Source organism: Hemitrygon akajei, chromosome 3, assembly GCF_048418815.1.
Source record: "Hemitrygon akajei chromosome 3, sHemAka1.3, whole genome shotgun sequence".
Taxonomy (NCBI): domain Eukaryota; kingdom Metazoa; phylum Chordata; class Chondrichthyes; order Myliobatiformes; family Dasyatidae; genus Hemitrygon; species Hemitrygon akajei.
Window position 1 is genome coordinate 43,061,021 of NC_133126.1, and position 19,977 is coordinate 43,080,997.

Sequence of the window (19,977 nt, forward strand, 5' to 3'; positions counted from 1 at the left end):
TTGTCATTTCTCAACTCGACCCATAGAGACTCTACACCTTCTAATCCTAAGTCATCCCTTTCTAATGATTTAATATTATTTCTTATACACAGGGCCACACCACCCCCTCTGCCTACTAACGTATCTTTCCGATACACCGTATATCCTTGGACGTTCAGCTCCCAATGGCAGCCATCCTTTAGCCAAGTTTCAGAGATGGCCACAACTTCATACTTGTCAATTTGTAGCTGAATTTCAAGATCGTCCACATTATTTCTTATGCTGAGTGCATTCAAATACAACATTTTCAGTCCAGTATTTGTTGCTTTCTGTTTTAACTGCATCACACCTCTATTGCCCTGTAACCCATCCCACTGGCTGTGATTATGCCTCATCTCCTGCCTGTCCTTTCTATCATCTCTGTTGCACACAATCTTTGATTTATTTCTGTTTAACCCTTCTCAGCCCTATCACTCTGGTTCCCATCCCCCTATCAAATTAGTTTAAACCCTCCCTGCTATTTAAAGATAGAAAGACAAACAAGAAAAAAGTCTACAGATGCTGGAAATCCAAGCAACACACACAAAATGCTGGAGGAACTCAGCAGGCCAGGCAGCATCTATGGAAAAGAGTACAGTCAACGTTTCAGGCCGAAACCCTTCACCATCTATGCTGGGGCTGCATATTTTCCAATTTATACAAAAGATTTGAATGATAGCCTCTACTTTTATGGCTTCTACTTTTTCACTTACATTTCTGTCATCAGGAAATGTGTGCTGGGAAGAGATGTTAAGAATAATGCAAGTGGATAGATTAGTTGAGTAGGCAAACATCTGGCAAACAGAGTATTAGAAGTGAAAATGTGGAATTTTCTATAAAAATAATGGAAATGGAGCAAAGGTTCCCGGTCGTGGGAGAATTTTGAAACAGTGGGTCACTGTTTTAACATCAGGGTCCATCCATTTCTAGCAGAGACAAGGTGACTTTTTGCTTTTGCCCTTAAAGATTTATGAGCCTTTGGAACTCTCCTCAAGGCAAAGTGGTGTGTAAAGATCAGCCTCTGAGGAAGAAAAGGAATGAGTCAGAATGAGGTGATGAATACAAGTGGAGGAAAAGGAGTGAAAAAGAATAGGCTAAAGATGATCAGGGTCTGAGTGGAAGAGTAATCATGAATTTTAGTGTGAAGATGGGGAATGTGTGATTATGGGAATGTTTAAAGAAGCTGGGAAATACAAGTGGGTAAATAAATGGATAAGAAAGTGAATGCAGCAGCAGATGATGAAGACAATTTCCATGATCTCTGTCCTGAGCATCTCACCTATCAGTCTCCTTAACTATATGGTTGAGCTAAAAAAAGCAATTCAAAATCCAATAACTGTACATGTCTATAACACAATATTTTGCAGTCCTCTACCCGAATATTTAAAGTCATTGGGCAATTGTGCAAAGTATGCAGGCAAGCCCCATTTCACTGTGAAACCAGGACACCTCCTTTTCCCTTATTAGGGAGGGAGAGAGCCTGTGGTATGTTGAATACCTGGTGAACGAGTAGCCTTTGGGGTACTGCAGGCCTGTGTCTTTATTGATGCTTTGCTGCACACTTGAGGGGGCACCAATGATTTTTTTTGGTGGGGGGGGGGGGATCATCGCTTTGCTGCTGCTTACGTGGGGGAGGGGCGAGGATTTGGAGTTCTTACATTTAACTGTCGTTCATTCTTTGGGGCACTCCTCTGTTTCCGTGGATGGTTGCGAAGACAAAGCATTTCAGGATGCGTATTGTATACATTTCTCTGACATTAAATGTACCTTTGTAACCTTTGAAGCCTGGGTAACGAGCAGCCCCTGTTTCTGTCCTGCACAATTCTATATTTCTGGAATATTATATAGGGAGAAACAAAAATTAATACTGTACACCCTCACATCCAGGAGAGCTGCCATTTATGTTACAGAGTATTGGTGAACTTGATTAACATGTGCTGATAAAGCAGTGTTCTCCGTGACTTTCTGTTTATGTTTCTCGCCGTTTCCCTGGTAATAACTTTGCATAGTAACATTTTGGAGCAATGAAAAGGCTGTTGCTATGACACAGTTACAAAACAGAGTGCTGAAGGGGGAAATGAACCAAATGTCATGCAATTTGATTTCACATCTTGGCTCAGATCTTAACTAATAATTCTTAACATTAAAAACTACAAAGAACTTGATTGTCTTCTTGTTTTTAAACATAGCAGGATAAGCCAATCTAATTTTATATTTCAAAACTGGATCCTTGTTCTTGAAATTTTACTTTATGAAAAGGCAAGCTTTGCCAATTACATATAGCTATCGGTGTTAGTGAGATCATTTTTTAAGTCCATTTTTGCACAGACTCTTATCAATGTAGGAAAGCTGAGAAACTCTGGTATGTTGTAACATGTGCACTGGATGTCGCAGCAGTGGTGTACCAATGTTAATTTTGGTTATGGGCTCCCATCTGTGAACTTAATTAGCTCCTGTCTGAACTGAGACCTGGTCAGGGCTGAGTATCGGTTGTGAAAAGTTCAATACACCAGACAAGCTTGAATTCAGCTTGGTGATTAGGAAGCGGCCAAACAGTATGGGGTGAAGGTTAAAATTCAGCTTGGGTGGGTAGTTGGAGGATAGGATTAATGAACAGAGATTGGGGGTGGGAGACATGGAGAACTATTGTGAAGGTGCAGCATAATATTCAACTCGCACCGATCACAGTGCGCGAATTTTCTACCCTAAATGAGTTTCCAATATGGAATGTGTATTCTCATACCTATCTGAAGTTACATTGCACTTTTACACGGTGAAGCTGTACTATATTGATAAATAGTAGTCGCCTGACACATGCAGTGGCCACTTTATTAGGTACACCTATACAGCTGCTCGTTAATGCAAATCTCTAATCAGCCAATCACGTGGCAGCAACTCAATGCATAAAAGCATGCAGACATGGTCAAGAGGTTCAGTTGTTGTTCCGACCAAACATCAGAATGGGGAAGAAATGTGATCTAAATGAACTTGACCATGGAATGATTGTTGGTGCCAGACAGGGTGGTTTGAGTATCTCAGAGACTGCTGATCTCCTGGAATTTTCACGCAAAACCGTCTCTGAGTTTACAGAGAATGATGTGAATAAACAAAAAAAAATCCAGTGAGTGGTGGCTCTGTGTTAATGAGAGAGGTCAGAGGAGAATGGCCAGAATGGTTCAAGCCGACTGTAACTCAAATAACAATGTGTTACAACAGTGGTGTGCAGAAGAGCATCTCTGAACACACAACACATTGAACCTTGAAATGGATGGGGTACAGCAGCAGAAGATCATGAATATACACTCAGTGGCCACTTTATTAGACACAGGTACATTATTAGGTACTGTGGAGTTTTATATACAGTGCCCAGGAACCGGGGATGATTACCTCGTTTCCAACATATGCAGCAATCCACAATCAAACAATCCACAGCAAGAAATAAAGGTTTAAGAATTAAAGCAATACTTAAATATAAGCATAATATTTAACACACTTGCTCCTTCATATTGTTCCCTTCAAATAAAAAAGAGACGATTCTGTGACTTAAGGTCATATCTACAAGTTTTCTCCTTTGAAATATACAGAGAGATTAATTTGAATTTAATGTAGCCAACACTTCAAGAGTACAAATTCTCTTTATTAAAAAGTATTATCTCTCAATGCCTAACTAACATCTGAAGTTTACTCATGAGCCTCAACTTCAAAAACAAGTGATTATGAGCCAATTTCTTTCTACTTGTTGTCATGGCTGGCTGCTAGTACATTTGGTTGACTTCCAGATGCCAATTATTTCTGTCTGCCCATTATTTGGGAGGCAGCCTAATTTGAGAGAGTTAGTGAACAGGACGGCGTTAGTACTGTTCCCAATTGAGTTCTGAATAATGGAAACTGGTCAAACATCAATCGAGTTTTGGTCCTTCCTAGCAGTTGCTTCACCATTGTGAATAAGTGAGGCCTATTAATCTGGTCTCCATGGAACTGGCTGAAGTTGTTCAAAACCTCCACAATCCCAATTATACTTGCAGTGCCAATGTAGATCTCAGTCAGATCATCCCAGTGTGATATAAAGGGAATGTAATCCTCCCGGATTCAGAGTTAGGTCTTTGCTGACTCTACTTGTGTATCAAGCAGCATTAAATGGCCTTGCCGACTTTTTAATCACAAGGAAACATCACAATATATTGCATTAGGTGTTTGATGTAGCCTTACTCAAATCCTCAGCTTCGTAGTCTAGCCTTTTTCCTGGGCTCAACAGTTAAAGTGAGGGATTTTACTCTTGGAATAGCAAGAACTCTGAGACATTTATATTTAATGATTTTTTATGAGTTAATTGCTAATTCTCAATGAATTCAAAGCATATCTTAAATCAATACAACTAAAGGTGCACAGCAGTCTAATACCGAGATATTATCAAGACTGGCAGATTGAGTTCATGTTAATCAGGCTCAAAGAAACGACAATATCCTCACATAAGCTTCTTTCTTAAACATTCAGATCACGTTTTCAAAGCTGTGATGACGATAACAAAAACAACAACAACCAGCTTTTATAAAGCATATTGATGGTGAAAAAAATCTGCAGGGAGCAAATTCTAACTGCATATTGAAGAAACCAGTGCAAATGGGCTAAACTTTCAGTTAAAGAAATAAAGCAGCACCTTCAAGCTGAGAGAAAGGTTGCAGATCAAATGGTTGATGAACAAGATTTCACAACCAGTGCCTTTGGCAGCTGAAATGCAGCTACCAATGGTGAGCCATTAAATTTTGAATGATCAAGAAACCAGAACTGGAACAACATACAGATCTAGAAAGGTTGAATATCAGGAGGGAATTGCCAAGATAAGGGAGCACGGAGTCACAGAACTTCAAAACAGAGGCAAAATAAAACCAGCACACTGTGAAATTGGGAGCTAAGGTCAGTAAGCTGAGACGTGGGGAGTACAGTAGTGTAGTGGTTAGCACATTTCTTTACAGTACCCTTGACAGAGGTTCAATCCCCACCGCTGTCTGTAAGGAGTTTGTATGTTCTCCCAGTGACTGTATGGTTAACTATACTGGTTAGGAGGTTAATTGTGTACATAGGTGTAGTTGGTATGGAAGGGCCTGTAACCAAGCTGTATCTCTAAATTAAAAAAATAAATGAAACGTAATGTGTGAATGGAACTTTGTGTTACAATGAACCATTATGACCTAGATCCACAGGGCACTGCAAGCTTTGGGACCTTTGGATTTCTACAGCCAGTGCCATGGAAACCAGATCTATATTTTTGTGAAGAGCAGAGTTTTTGGAAAGGGAGAAAGAGAGAATCTACTTGGGAGCGCACTGAACACATCTGATGGTAATGATGTCTTTTATAAGGCATTCAGTGAGCTGAGCTCAGGCTGACGTCAGAAGGAGGTGCAGAGGTGGAAATAGTTGGTGCTAACAATGACAGGGTTTTGTGCTTGGAATCCTTGGTGCTCATTTCAAATCCCTGGTATGGAATTTGAATCCAAGAGGCAATAAGTCAGCAGAAGATGAGAAAAGTCATGTAAGCTACAGACAAAGAACTAAACTGGGGGATTCCCAAGCTTCCCCACACAAGATGACAGCTCAAACAATTAATCTTATTTAAGTCATATTCTCCTTTCACTAAAACCAAATACTATTGCACTGCACAATGAAAATAAAGGTAATTTATAGAATTTCTTTCAGGAATCCCTTCCTGATGTGCTGAATGTCTTCTGTGCACGATTTGACACACCTCCCCTCCCCATGAGGAACAGGTGCCAAGGTGAATGGTGCCTCTCTGGAGTTAGTGAAGATTCAACATGACATCTAAAACTTTGGCAAACTTCTACAGAAGTGTGGTTGAGTATATATTGACTGGTTGCATCACAGCCTGGTATGGAAACACCAATGCCCTTGAATGGAAATCCCTCCCCACCATTGAGTACATCTACATGAAATGCTGTCACAGGAAATCAGCATCCATCATCAGAGATTCCCCAACACCCAGGTCATGCTCTCTTCTCACTGCTGCCATCAGGATGAAGGTACAGGAGCCTCAGGGCTCACACCAGCAAGTTCAGGAACAGTTATTATCCCTGAACCATCAGGCTCTTGAACCAGAGGGGATAACTTCATTCAACTTTACTTCTCCATCATTGAAATGTTCCCACAGTCTATGGACTCATTTTCAAGAACTCTTTATCTCACGTTCTTGATATTTATTGCTTATGTTATTTATTTTTTCTTTTCGTATTTGCACTGTTCATTGTCTTTTGCACATTGATTGAACACCCCAGTTGGTGTAGTCTTTCATTGATTCTGTTATGGTTATTATTCTACAATGGATTTATTGAGCATGCCCGTAAGAAAACGCAACTCAGGGTTGGATATGGTGACATATATGAACTTTGATAACAAATTTACTTGAACTTTGAACATAATTATCTTATTACTGCTTGTAGAAAGTGGAGCGTGGTAGTGTTTGAATGGGGAGATCTGTCTCCCTTCTCTTCAACACTCTGGGAAAGTTCCTGGTCTGTGCGAAGTACCTCTGAATGAAATCCATAAGCTCAAGCTCAAGTTTATTGTCATCTGACTGTAGAGATATACAACCAAGCGAAGCAACATCGCTCCGAACCACAGTTTACCCATAATAAATATATCACACATAGCACATAAAAGAAAATACCACCACAAATAAAACTGAATATAATTCAAAATGCATGTGAAGTGCACAGCACAGATAAACAGTAAACAGCTCTTTGTCCTGGTGGCGAGATCTCAGTGGTGGCAGGGTATTCATTTGTTTTACAGCCTGGGTAAGAAGCTGTTACCCAGTCCTAGTCCTGATATTCCTGACAGTAGAGGGTCAAAGAGATGGTGGGATGGGTGGTAGGGATCCTCTCAACACTCAAAAACTTCTATAGATGTACTGTGGAGAGCATTCTGACAGGCTGCATCACTGCCTGGTATGGGGGGGGGGGGGGGCGGGGTGGAAGCTACTGCACAGGACCAAAAGAAGCTTCAGAGGGTCATAAATTTAATCCGCTCCATCTTGGGCACTAGCCTACAAGGTACCCAGGACATCTTCATGGAGTGGTGTTTCAGAAAGGACCATTATTAAGGACCTCCAGCACCCAGGGCATGCCCTTTTCTCATTGTTACCATCAAGTAGGAGATACAGAAGCCTGAAGGCACACACTCAGCGATTCAGGAACAGCTTCTTCCCCTCTGCCATTCGATTCCCAAATGGACATTGAACCCTTGAACACAACCTCACTTTTTTAATAAATATTACTTCTGTTATTGCATAATTTTTAATCTACTCAATATACATATACTGTAAATTATTTATTTATTTTTCTTCTATATGATGTCTCTCAGTGGGAGAGCATTTTGGAGATATTTCTGGGAAAAAGCTTCTGACTATTCACACTATCAATGTCTCTCATCATCTTATACACCTCTATCAGGTCACCTCTCATCCTCCATTGCTCCAAGGAGAAAAGACCGAGTTCACTCAACCTATTCTCATAAGGCATGCTCCCCAATCCAGGCAATATCCTTGTAAATTTCCTCTGCACCCTTTCTATGGCTTCCACATCCTTCCTGTAGTGAGGTGACCAGAACTGAGCACAGTACTCTATGTCAACTAACCAGGGTCCTATATAGCTGCAACATTACCTCTCGGCTCCTAAATTCAGTTCCACAATTGATGAAGACCAATACACCTTAAGCATAGAGTCAACCTACGCAGCTGCTTTGAGCATCCTCTGGACTCAAACCCCAAGAACCCTCTGATCCTCCACACTGCCAAGAGTCTTACCATTAATACTATATTCTGCCATCATATTTGACCTACCAAAATGAACCACCTCACACTTATCTGGGTTGAACGCCATCTGCCACTTCTCAGCCCAGTTTTGCATCCTATCAATGTGCCGCTGTAACCTCTGACAGCCCTCCACACTATCCAGAACACCTCCAAACTTTGTGTCATCAGCAAACCCATCCCTCCACTTTTTCATCCAGGTCATTTATAAAAATCACGAAGAGTAAGGGTCACAGAACAGATCCCTGAGACACCCCACCAGTGACCGACCACCATGCAGAATATGACCCATCTACAACCATTTTTTGCCTCTGTGGGCAAGCCAGTTCTGGATCAACAAAGCAATGTTCCCTTGGATCCCATGCCTCCTTACTTTCTCAATAAGCCTTGCATGGGGTACCTTATCAAATGCCTTGCTAAAATCCATATACACTACATCTATGGCTCTACACTCATTAATGTGTTTAGTCACATCCTCAAAAAATTCAATCAGGCTCATAAGGCACAACCTGCCTTTGACAAAGCCATACTGACTATTTCTAATCATTGAATACCTCTCCAAATGTTTATAAATCCTGCCTCTCAAGATCTTCTCCATCAACTTACCAACCACTGAGGTAAGACTCACTGGTCTATAATTTCCTGGGCTATCTCTACTCCCTTTCTTGAATAAAAGAACAACATCCGCAACCCTCCAATCCACCAGAACCTCTCCCGTCCTCATTGGTGATGCAATGATTGTCGCCAGAGGCTCAGCAATCTCCTCCCTCACTTCCCACAGTAGCCTGGGGTACATCTCATCCGGACCCAGTGACTTATCCAACTTGATGCTTGATGTTACGGACTCAGCCATCTCCTCCTCCGTTCCATGCACACTTTTCCACTGTCACACTTGATTGGTCCTATTCTCTCACATCTATCCTCTTGCTCTTCACATACTTGTAGAATGCCTTGGGGTTTTCCTTAATCCTGTCTGTCAAGGCCTTCTCATGGCCCCTTCTGACTCTCTTAATTTCATTCTTAAGCTCCTTCCTGCTAGCCTTAATATCTTCTAGATCTTTATCATTACCTAGTTTTTTGAACCTTTCGTAAGCTCTTTTCTTCTTGACTAGATTTAAAACAGCCTTTGTACATCACAGTTCCTGTACCCTACCATCCTTTCCCTGTCTCATTGGAAATATCTACACAGAACACCGCGCAAATATCCCCTGAACGTGTGCCGCATTTCTTCCGTACATTTCCCTGAGATCATCTGTTTCCAGTTTATGCTTCCAAGTTCCTGCCTGATAGCCTCATAGTTCCTCTTACTCCAATTAAATGTTTCCCTAACTTGTCTGTTACTATCTCTCTCCAATGCTATTGTAAAGGAGACAGAATTATGATCACTATCTCCAAAATGCTCTCCCACTGAGAGATCTGACACCTGACCAGGTTCATTTCCCAATACCAAATCAGGTACAGCCTCTCCTCTTGTAGGCTTATCCACATACTGTGTCAAGAACACACCTAACAAACTCCACCCCATCTAAACCCCTCGCTCTAGGGAAATGCCAGTCGATATTTGGGAAATTAAAATCTCCCATCACGACAACTCTGTTATTATTATACCTTTCCAGGATCTGTTTCCCTATCTGCTCCTTGATATCCCTGTTCCTATTGGGCGGCCAATAAAAAACACCCAGTAAAGTTATTGACCCCTTCCTGTTCCTAACCTCCACCCACAGAAACTCCGTAGACAATCCCTCCATGGCGTCCACCTTTTCTGCAGCCGTGACACTATCTCTGATCAACAGTGCCATGCCTCCACCTCTTTTGCCTCCTTCCCTGTCCTTTCTGAAACATCTAAAACCCGGTACTTGAAGTAACCAATCCTGTCCCTGAGCCATCCAAGTCTCTGTAATGGCCACCACATCATATCTCCAAGTACCGACCCATGCTCTAAGTTCATCCGCTTTGTTCACAACATTCCTTGCATTAAAATAGACACATCTCAAGCCTTCGGTCTGAGTGTGTCCCTTCTCTATCACCTGTCTATCCTCCCTCTCGCACTGTCTACAAGCTTTCTCTATTTGTGAGCCAACCTCCTCTTCCCCAGTCTCTTCAGTTCACTTCCCACCCCACAACAATCCTAGTTTAAACTCTCCCCAGTAGCCTTAGCAAACCTGCCCACCAGGATATTGGTCCCCCTGGGATTCAAGTGCAACCTGTCTTTTTTGTACAGGTCACGCCCACCCCAAAAGGGGTCCCAATGATCCAGAAATCTGAATCCCTGAACTCTGCTCCAATCCCTCAGACACGCATTTATCACCTCATCCTATTCCTATTCTCACTGTCGCGTGGCACAGGCAGTAATCCCGAGATTACTACCTTTGCCTTCCTGCTTCTCAACTTCCTTCCTTATTCCCTGTAATCTTTTTTCAGGACCTCTTCCCTTTTCCTACCTACGTCATTGGTACCAATATGTATCACAACCTCTGGCTGTTCTCCCTCCCACTGCAGTATATCTTGGACGCAATCTGAAACATCCCGGACCCTGGCACCTGGGAGGCAAACTACCATCCGAGTTTCTTTCCTGCATCCAGAAAATCAAAGGATGATCGTGGGCTGTGGGAGTTTATGATAACTCCTCCATGTTTTGACAGCCAAAGTGAGCATAGTAACCCGCAGAACATTGCTGTGGTTCAACAGTGCCATCTTGCAGTTATGTGCAAGATAATTAAAAATGCCAGTTGCTTTGTTTATATTGGTTATGGTGTAAATGCTGGGTGAGCTCTATACTTTCTATATATCCAGAGGAACAGGAAGATCACGCATCAGCTCTGAAGGAAGATGCTTGCTCATCTTGGAACTGGGGCTTCAAACTGCACTTTAACAGTTTTGCAGGACAATATAAATATCTCCATTGAGCAAGACTGACAAAATTAGACAGTTTTCTAAAGGAATAAATGTAGCAGTTGTGAATTGTATGTTCAATTTTATTCAGCACTTCTGTGTTATAAAGTAGCTGCATATTCATCCACCTGAACACAAAGAGGATTAACTACATTACTTTCCAGACATGCCACACAATGTTGGAGATTATGTTGCAGGAAATTGTATTCAAGAATTTATATCAGATTTTTAAAAACTGGGATAATTGATTAGGTTTAAGACATAGGCATCAAAAACTCAATTTGCACATTTTCTTCTTGGCAAGTTTCATTTTCCTTCATCAACCACAAAGTGAGTAATTAGTTTCATTCTTCACTTTACAAATATGCCATTCTTGTGTGAAGATTCAAACTGATGACAATTGGCACCTTGGCAGCTGAGTCCTTGCACAAGTGGAATCTGCTGATGAATTAGCTTTCAACAACAATCAGCAGTAGTCTGCCGCTCTGCTGTGTCACTGCCCTGATCCGCAGTAACTTTGGCAGATGATTTCATGAATACACAATATGCGATTTATGTGATTTAAAACAATAATCAAATAATTTCTATAGTTTATTAACAAGTTCAGTTGAAGATGTATGGGAGTTCTAATCCTAATAAATTACTTACATCTCAGTCATGCAAACCCCAATAAGAACACTTTTTAAATAATTCAACAATTACCGACCAAAGCAAGAAATTGGGTTAAGTAAATAATAACCTGGAGTTGGTTCCAGAGCTGTATGGTAATCCAACTGAATCGGTTCCTCTGGTATTGGCTTTATATTCATTGCGCCTGAATCAGGTTCTGGAGAAGCCAAATTCGGGACAGTCCATAGGACTCTGCGTGTGATCTTTTTTCCACAATTTGTTTAAATAAGCAGCGAGATGCAGTGATAGCAGAGGGAGGGACAATAAAGGCATGTTCTCAGCATAATCTCCTTTTAAGCGACAGTAATAACATCATGATGAAGTCATTAAGACCCAGTTTAAGATGACAGTTTGAAATGAAAACCATTCTGAAGTGCTGTTTTTAAATCAATAAATCAATTGCACAACTTATTTGGTAATGCAAATTTGCAAGCTGCCAACTGCTTCCTGAATTTCTAAGCTTACAGCTTTATTTGTGGAATTATTTTGTTATTAAAATTAGCTCATCTGAGGAGTGTGTAGATGGACTAGACAGAAAAGTCACAGTTAACTATGCAAGCCGGTTTCTTGCCACAGTCTCTGTTTTATTCCCAACAAGACATCTTTCTGCAATCAGCAAGGTCAAGGCTTTTTCATCAGAAAGGGATCAGGCAAACAGCACAACATGACAAAGCTTTGAAAATTACTTTGAAAAAGACTGAATTCTGTCATTCCAAGAGCAACTATCTTATCAGCTGTTGCAGTGCATCCAGATATGTGTCTGTCACGCCAAAATAATGTGTTAATTTTACAGCCCATAGATACTAATAGGTTTTCAGTCCAATAGGGCCTTATTGGTGTTGTTTGTACAGATACAAACAGTGCAATAAATTTTCTTCTTATTTCTTTCCTTTCTCTGTTTTGTAGGAACGGAAGTCCTTTCAGCTACTGAACATGTTCCACCATTTAACTAATAATGGCAGCTGTGTACCTTAGAAACATAGAAATCTACAGCTCGTTACAGGCCCTTCGGCCCACAATACTGTGCCAAACATATAAACTGCTCTAGAAACTGCCTACAATTTCTCTACTGCATAGCCCTCTATTTTTCTAAACTCCATGTACCTATCTAAGAGTCTCTTAAAAGACCCTATTGTATCTGCCTCTACCACTGTCACTGGTAGTGCATTCCACCCACACACCACTCTGTGTGGAAAAACTTACCTCTGACATCCCCCTTGTACCTACTTCCAAGCACCTTAAGACTATGCCCCCTCATGTTAGCCATCTCAGCCCTGGGAAAAAGCCTCTGGCTATACACATGATCAATGCTTCTCAACATTTTATACACCTCTCTCAGGTCACCTCTCATCCTGAGTCACTCCAAGGAGAAAAGGCCAAGTACCCTCAACCTATTCTCATAAGGCGTGCTCTCCAATCCAGGCAACATCCTTGTAAATCCCCTCTGCACCCTTTCTATAGTATCTACTTCCTTCCTTTGTAATGTGTCGACCAGAACTGAACACAGTACTCCAAGTGGAGTCCAACTAAGGTCTTATACAGCTGTAACATTACCTCACGGCCCTTGAACTCAATCCCATGGTTGATGAAGGCTAACACACCATATGCCTTCTTAACAACACTGTCAACCTATGCAGCGTCTTTGAGTCTCCTATGGACATGGACCCCAAGACCTCATTGATCGTCCACACTGTCCAAGAGTCATTAATATTCTGAATTCAAATTTGACCTATTGAAACGAACCACTTCACACTTTCCTGCCACTTCTCAACCCAGTTCTGCATCCTATCGATGTCCCACTGTGACCTCTGCCAACCTTCCAGACTATCCACAACACCTCCCAACTATTGTGTCATCAGCAAACTTACTAACCCAGTCTTCTAATGCCTCATCCAGGTCATTTATAAAAAGAGGAGGGGTCACAGAACAGATCCCTGCAGAACACCACTGGTCACCGACCTCCATGCGGAATACGAACTATCTACAACCACCCTTTGCCTTCTGTGGGTAAGGCAAATCTGGATTCACAAAGAAAGGTCTCCTTGGATCCCATGCCTTGTTACTTCTGAATGAGCCTCACATGGGGAACCTTATCAAATGCCTTACTGAAATCCATAAACACTACCTTAACTTTGGATTGCAATGGCTTCATGACCCTTAAAATCTATCCTTGATAAAATTGCACTGATGCAAATCGCAGGAGCATAGAGGTGGATGCAGGGTTCCTTTCTTGAGGAACAAGCTAAGCAGCTAAGTACCAGGGGATTCCCCGATGTAAGAGGGAATGTTCCCAGTTAACCAAACGTCAAGTGCTGCTGGAAGATCATCCTGGTGAAAGATATGCTCTGGTCTGCCAAAAACTTGTGACCTTCTAGTCCAAGATGTCTATAAGCAAATGCTGCCACCTGCACACTTCAGGCTACAGGACTACTGGCCGAAGAACACACTAAAGCCTGGTGCAGCCAGCAGAAAGGCTCTGTGAAGAAGGACTGCAGTCTAAAGTCCTGCTACCACTGGACAGTAAGGGCCTCAATCCTCTCTAACACTTGAAGTTTGTATCGTCCAAAATGGCCACATGTGGCAGTGGTCCCTTGTACATCGAATGTGCTAACACTACAAATTCATCAGCCGCATAACACTACAAAGGTATAGACTGAACAACGTTATGAATGTAAAGAAAACTAACTATTTCTTATATATATCTTTTTTGGGGGGAAAGGATGTGGGTTCTTATTTCTAATGGCACGTAGTACCAAGAATATGATGAATTACTAAAAAAACAATGAGAATTGCTAAAACACAAGCATCATGTTATTTCACTCTGTCCAATTACTTTCTTCCTATACATCGAACATACTGTATATCTCCGCAATACTGAGATACTGAGTTTTGAAATTTTTAATTGATCACATCTCAAAAAAATTGGAAGGAATAAATTTTCTGAAGCTGAAGAAAAAATGGATTCAACAGTGGCTGGATGGGAGATGCCAGATGGTAGTGGTGGATAACTGTTTGTCAGGTTGGAGGCTGGTGACTAGTGGTGTGCCTCGGGGATCTGTACTGGGTCCAAAGTTGTTTGTCATGTACATTAATGATCTGGATGATGGGGTGGTAAATTGGATTAGTAAGTATGCAGATGATACTAAGGTAAGTGGCGTTGTGGATAATGAAGTAGGTTTTCAAAGCTTGCAGAGAGATTTAGGCCAGTTAGAAGAGTGGGCTGAACAATGGCAGATGGAGTTTAATGCTCATAAGTGTGAGGTGCTACATTTAGGTAGGAATAATCCAAATAGGACATACATGGTAAATGGTAGGACATTGAAGAATGCAGTAGAACAGAGTGATCTAGGAATATTGGTGCATAGTTCCCTGAAGGTGGAATCTCATGTGGATAGGGTGGTGAAGAAAGCTTTTGGTATGCTGGCCTTTATAAATCAGAGCATTGAGTATTGGGGTTGGGATGTAATGTTAAAATTGTACAAGGCATTGGTAAGGCTGAATTTGGAGTATTGTGTACAGTTCTGGTCACCGAATTATAGGAAAGATATCAACAAAATAGAGAGAGTACAGAGAAGATTTACTAGAATGTTACCTGGGTTTCAGCACCTAAGTTACAGGGAAAGATTGAACAAGTTAGGTCTTTATTCTTTGGAGTGTAGAAGATTGAGGGGGGACTTTATAGAGGTATTTAAAATTATGAGGGGGATAGATAGAGTTGATGTGGATAGGCTTATTCCATTGAGAGTAGGGGAGATTCAAACAAGAGGACATGAGTTAAGAGCTAGGGGGCAAAAGTTTAAGGGTAACACGAGGGGGAATTTCTTTACTCAGAGTGGTAGCTGTGTGGAACGAGCTTCCAGTAGAAGTGGTAGAGGCAGGTTCGATATTGTCATTTAAAGTAAAATTGGATAAGTATATGGACAGGGAAGGAATGGAGGGTTATGGGCTGAGTGTGGGTCAGTGGGACTAGGTGAGAGTAAGCATTCAGCACGGACTAGAAGGGCCAAGATGGCCTGTTTCCGTGCTGTAGTTGTTATATGGTTATATACTGTTGTCTGCTGTGATGCAGTGTACAAGCCCCACTCAATTTCTCATTCCCCTGGCTGACCAGTATCACAATGCTATGCTTTGCTCCTCAAAAATGCCTCACGTCATTCTGGTCTGAGGCAAAATTAAAGCAGCTGCCGAAGCAGACGGGAGACATTTTGACTGAACTAATCAGTGGCCACTTGCTTGTATTAAATGAGAAACTGGGCATTGCAGAGCCTGCTTGAATAGGTACAACAGATGAAATATTCCTTCTAGCAACAAAGCTCTGCTGTCAGCTCAGGACACCCCTCCTCCACCACTTGTCTTCCTGCCATTGTTCTTCAGCTGTTCACCCTACCCAAGGACATCTGCTCTTAGGACAAACCGCTCCAAGTTTATTCTCAAGTAGAGATCCTCACTGTGGAAATACGACAGGCAGTACCAGCTCGATGCTCTGCTTGAAAAAGGCGTGCAACTAATTTGTCTGTCTTTGTGCCTGTCAACTTTCTTTTCTCTGCTGCTGACTTAATATCTTCTTACCTAAACCAATCGTCAGTCTGAACTTCACCCTGTAATAATGGGCTAATTCCAATAATGGTCCCATAAAGGAGTGCAACACATTTGGAAAGGAAGTCACTTGCAGCCATAGCAAGCAAGTTATGATTCTTGGGAGAAGGAGTCAGAGAGATTAGCAGTACTGTACAAAATCTAACCTGACCCAAACCTTTAAATTTTAGCAGAGTGAACTAATTTTAATCAAACTGATTCTACTTTCATTATTTATGAATGCTATATTTTTGGTATCTTACTGAAGTACATTTTCTAGTTACTCTTGCAGAATAGATGAACTTGTCCAAGATAAAAATAGTCAAATTCTGTCTTGTTGCTTTACTCAAGAAGATTTTCTGGGTTTCAATATGATGTTGAGCACATTGAAACGTAATAATCTTGAAGTCCTCATCAACTGTACTGTATCATTTATGGACCAAAACAGAGCAACTCAATTCAAACCATGCGGTTTATTACAATTCTTTTAGTGACCTGGGTCAAATGTGTTGCACTCCTTTACTTGACCATGTCACAGCAATCCTTTTCTTCCACTTTTCTGAATATGCTACTGTGTTAGGTAGAGTCATGTTATCCATTGGAAAGTTCCAATCTGGGAATTTCAATGCGATAGTCTTTTATAAACTTTCCACAGCTGTGAGATTTCACATAGCACCAGAGTTAGGAGATTAGAATTTAGTTTAATTCGGTTCAAATTGATCACTTACTGTTCTGCCTTGTTGTTTGCCAATGTCCAATTAATGCTGTACTCTGGCTAATATTTCACTTTAACAGTGTAACACTCAGAGCTGTTACATTGCTCTGTTCAGAATGCTGCTAATAATTCCAAATCTTCAAAAACTCAAGTTTCAATATAGCACCAACATAAGGAGATTTTGTGGATGGCAGGGCATCAGGCAATTATGCTGCTAATTAGACTAAATGATCAAAATAACTGAATTTCAGTCTGATTCCCAACCAAAGGCTAAGTTAGATTGCTTATCCCCTCTAATACAAATCCTTCATTTTGTTATAATGAATAATGTATTCAAAATGAAGAAACTATCCTCTGGATAAATTCATGGAATAAGACGACTGACATGTATGAAAAGTTTGTTTTCAGTTATGCATCTCAAAAAGTATAAGGGAACATACTCACTATATGTAGACATGCAGAGAGTATTAGCGTGTCAAAATCAGAGACGGACAATGGTGCCCAAGACCAATTTCAAAAATCTTCGATAGAAGCCTGGAAATCTAACTTTAGAAACCAATTTTGGAATCATTCAAAGAATATCCGATAAAGGGACGATTTAATTTTAATGGACCAAATGCACTTTCTGTCAAATGTGAGATGTCACCACTCCCTGACCTGGAAAATTGTCACATTAACTGAGAGTCACATTACTGCGCTGCGTGTGGTGGACCGAAGCATTTGATTTAAGGTCCTGGAAGTGTTGGAATGGCTTGAGGAATGCAGGTAGGTCACAGGGCTGGAGTGGGCCTCATGCAGGAGTGTAGGATCGAGCGGTTAGGTGAGCGTTGGGGCATCAACTGCAAGGTGAGTGACGTTGGTTGGGTGGCCTAGGGTGGCAATGGTCATTTATAAATAGGATCAGGGTTCTAAATGACTGAAGGAAAGCCTTTGTCACAAAGGATGTCCTCAGTAAGAAGTAAGTTTTTTAATTTAAAGGCATTTTGGACAATGGTCTCTTCAGGCATGTCTCCTTTAAGTTTCACCGAAGCAGAGCTTCATATTGAAAGTCTGCTTTGATGGAAGTGGCAAACCATTTGTGGGCCATGCATGTATTAATGAATTTCATGGAAGTGATATTCAGCCATGTCCTGTACACAGCTGTACATGATTGTTATCTCCCTGTGTTAGCAGCGTGTATGGATGGCGGATTCTGAAACAAAATTTCTGTCTCTTTTATCTTCTCTCCCCAAGCTTCTAAAAGAATTTTTCAGTTTTGCCCCTTGTACAACTCTGATTTATTGTCTCAGCACTGCCAATCAGCCCTCAGCCGTCTTGGCCTGAAATTCTACTATTTCCTCATTAAAAATTTCCCTTCCTTCCACTCTCCTTTCAAATGCCATTCTACGTTTGTGAGCTATCACTTGTCATAATATCTTTTTTAATGCTTGTTTGAAAATGTTTCCTTTTGCCTTGGGGCACCTTACAATAATAGAATTGTGAATATAAATGCTAATTACTGTGATCTTGGTCTTATCTATCGAACAACAGTGATTACATTTTGAAGGCAGTTTTAGTCTGGCCGTCTTGAAACCAAACTAGGAATTATAAATGAAAACTCTTTCTTTCCAATGTCAGTAGTCTCCTGCAAATAATGTGTGAAGTATATGATAGTTTCTCAAACACTGGGATAATAGGTTTATTCATTGCAAATTGGATGGGATATTATATCTTGTAGGTGTCAATAATTTATCATATTGCGCATGGTAAGAAGAGCTAACACCCCTTTAAAACAAAAACTCTGAGTTGGATGGAATGATGTAAGCCCATTGCACAGACTGTGATGAAAAATCTTAAGGACATACAGAGGGAATATAATTTCCTATTCTGTCACTTCTGTGAGCAAAGCAAAGGAAATGGATGATACTGTAATGAGCTGCAAACAAGTGAGTTGCATTTTTCAGATTTGCTCTGTGTCCATTTAATGGATCTGCCCGGTTAAATCTTATGCGCTGAAAAATTTTCAAAATGCATTTTACAGTAACAAACAGAAAATGTGACAATATTCTGCAAATGGGAATAAAGGGAATTCCATTAAAACTAATCAGAAAAAAACAGAGAAGGAAGCCCAGTGTTAATTGCAGGTTTTTGGAAATAAACCAATATTCCTTCTCTTCATCTGAAAGCTGCTTTCTCCAATGATCTAACTTTTGTCTTTTTATCAGTCAAGACTTAACAACTGGTAGAAATTGACCACTTCTACGTAACAAAATGAAGAGGTGCATGTCTTGTATTTACTTTTCATCAGTTAAGTTACTTCACGTGGTTGCTTTGGCATATTTCAATCGTGTCATTTGATTAATACACAGCTATTCTCAAGGGAATAGATTTAAAGCTGTTGGACATATGGGCTCTTTTCCATTCAGATTTAATCTTACTGAAGCTTTGATTAGCCTAACTGATGATGCCTGTAACTGTTACCTTGTATAGACTATTATAAAAGTGACAGATGGAGAAACCCCTTTTGGCTTGTGCTAAGTCTCTCTGGCTTTGAATGCTCTTAAGTTCTTTCATGTCAGGCATTGATATGAAATTTTGTTTTAATGTTGCTCATCCCTGGGTCTTACTACCGCATGACACTTACTGTCTGATACCAGTGCAACATTTTCCTGATTTCCTTCACAGTGATAAAGCGGACTAAGGCAAGCACTTGAGGATACAGGGCCTACTCCTCTGTTCCAGACACCCTGGACCTCCTGCACCACCGAATGCCCTGGCAGCACGGACAAATTCCTTGGCAATCACTATCGATGTACTTTGGTAGTTATGATGGACTATCACTTTAGAGTCTCATACACAAGTCTCCTTAATCATTCAGTGTTTATTATTACTCTAATGGGTCAACTTTTGAATATTAGAGAGAACCGTAAATATTGGAAAAATCGTCACATGCTGGGCAGATGGTGAAATAAGGTGAACACATCAGCAGTGTCAAGCAGAATGTCTGATAGGATGATGAGGAGGGAACGGCTGACAGATTGGTGTTAGCTAAGCCAGGGCTATAAATATTGACTCCACATAAGGACAACACATCATTAAATCACTGCCATTTCCTTCTTTCTTCACACATTTTTGACATATTAAAACAGCAGCTACTGGCAAGTGTAGGCTGCTGTCAGATACAGAACTTCCAATGATGGTGTTGATAGTGACTGAAGTAAACGCCATTTCGTGAGATTAAGATTGATACTCCATGTAATTCTCTTTTATGTAACTAAGGGAAATCTACGTCGCATTAAAAGGTCAT

At 40.9% G+C, this 19,977-nt stretch overlaps 1 protein-coding gene across 8 annotated transcripts in view; it reads right to left on the minus strand.

Moving 5' to 3' along the window:
• Positions 1–19,977, minus strand: part of eml1 (EMAP like 1) — a 223,163-nt gene that overhangs the window by 179,067 nt on the left and 24,119 nt on the right. For 3 of the 8 annotated variants that reach the window (XM_073039691.1, XM_073039692.1, XM_073039689.1), the window contains exon 1: positions 11,472–11,640. The exons of 1 other annotated variant lie outside the window; for it this stretch is intronic. In XM_073039691.1, coding sequence (XP_072895792.1) covers positions 11,472–11,541 — 70 coding nt within the window. In that variant the 5' untranslated portion in view covers positions 11,542–11,640. Of the gene's footprint in view, positions 1–11,471; positions 11,641–19,977 lie in introns of those variants that run through there. 4 more of the 8 variants (XM_073039700.1, XM_073039696.1, XM_073039695.1 and 1 more) reach the window with 2 other exon arrangements.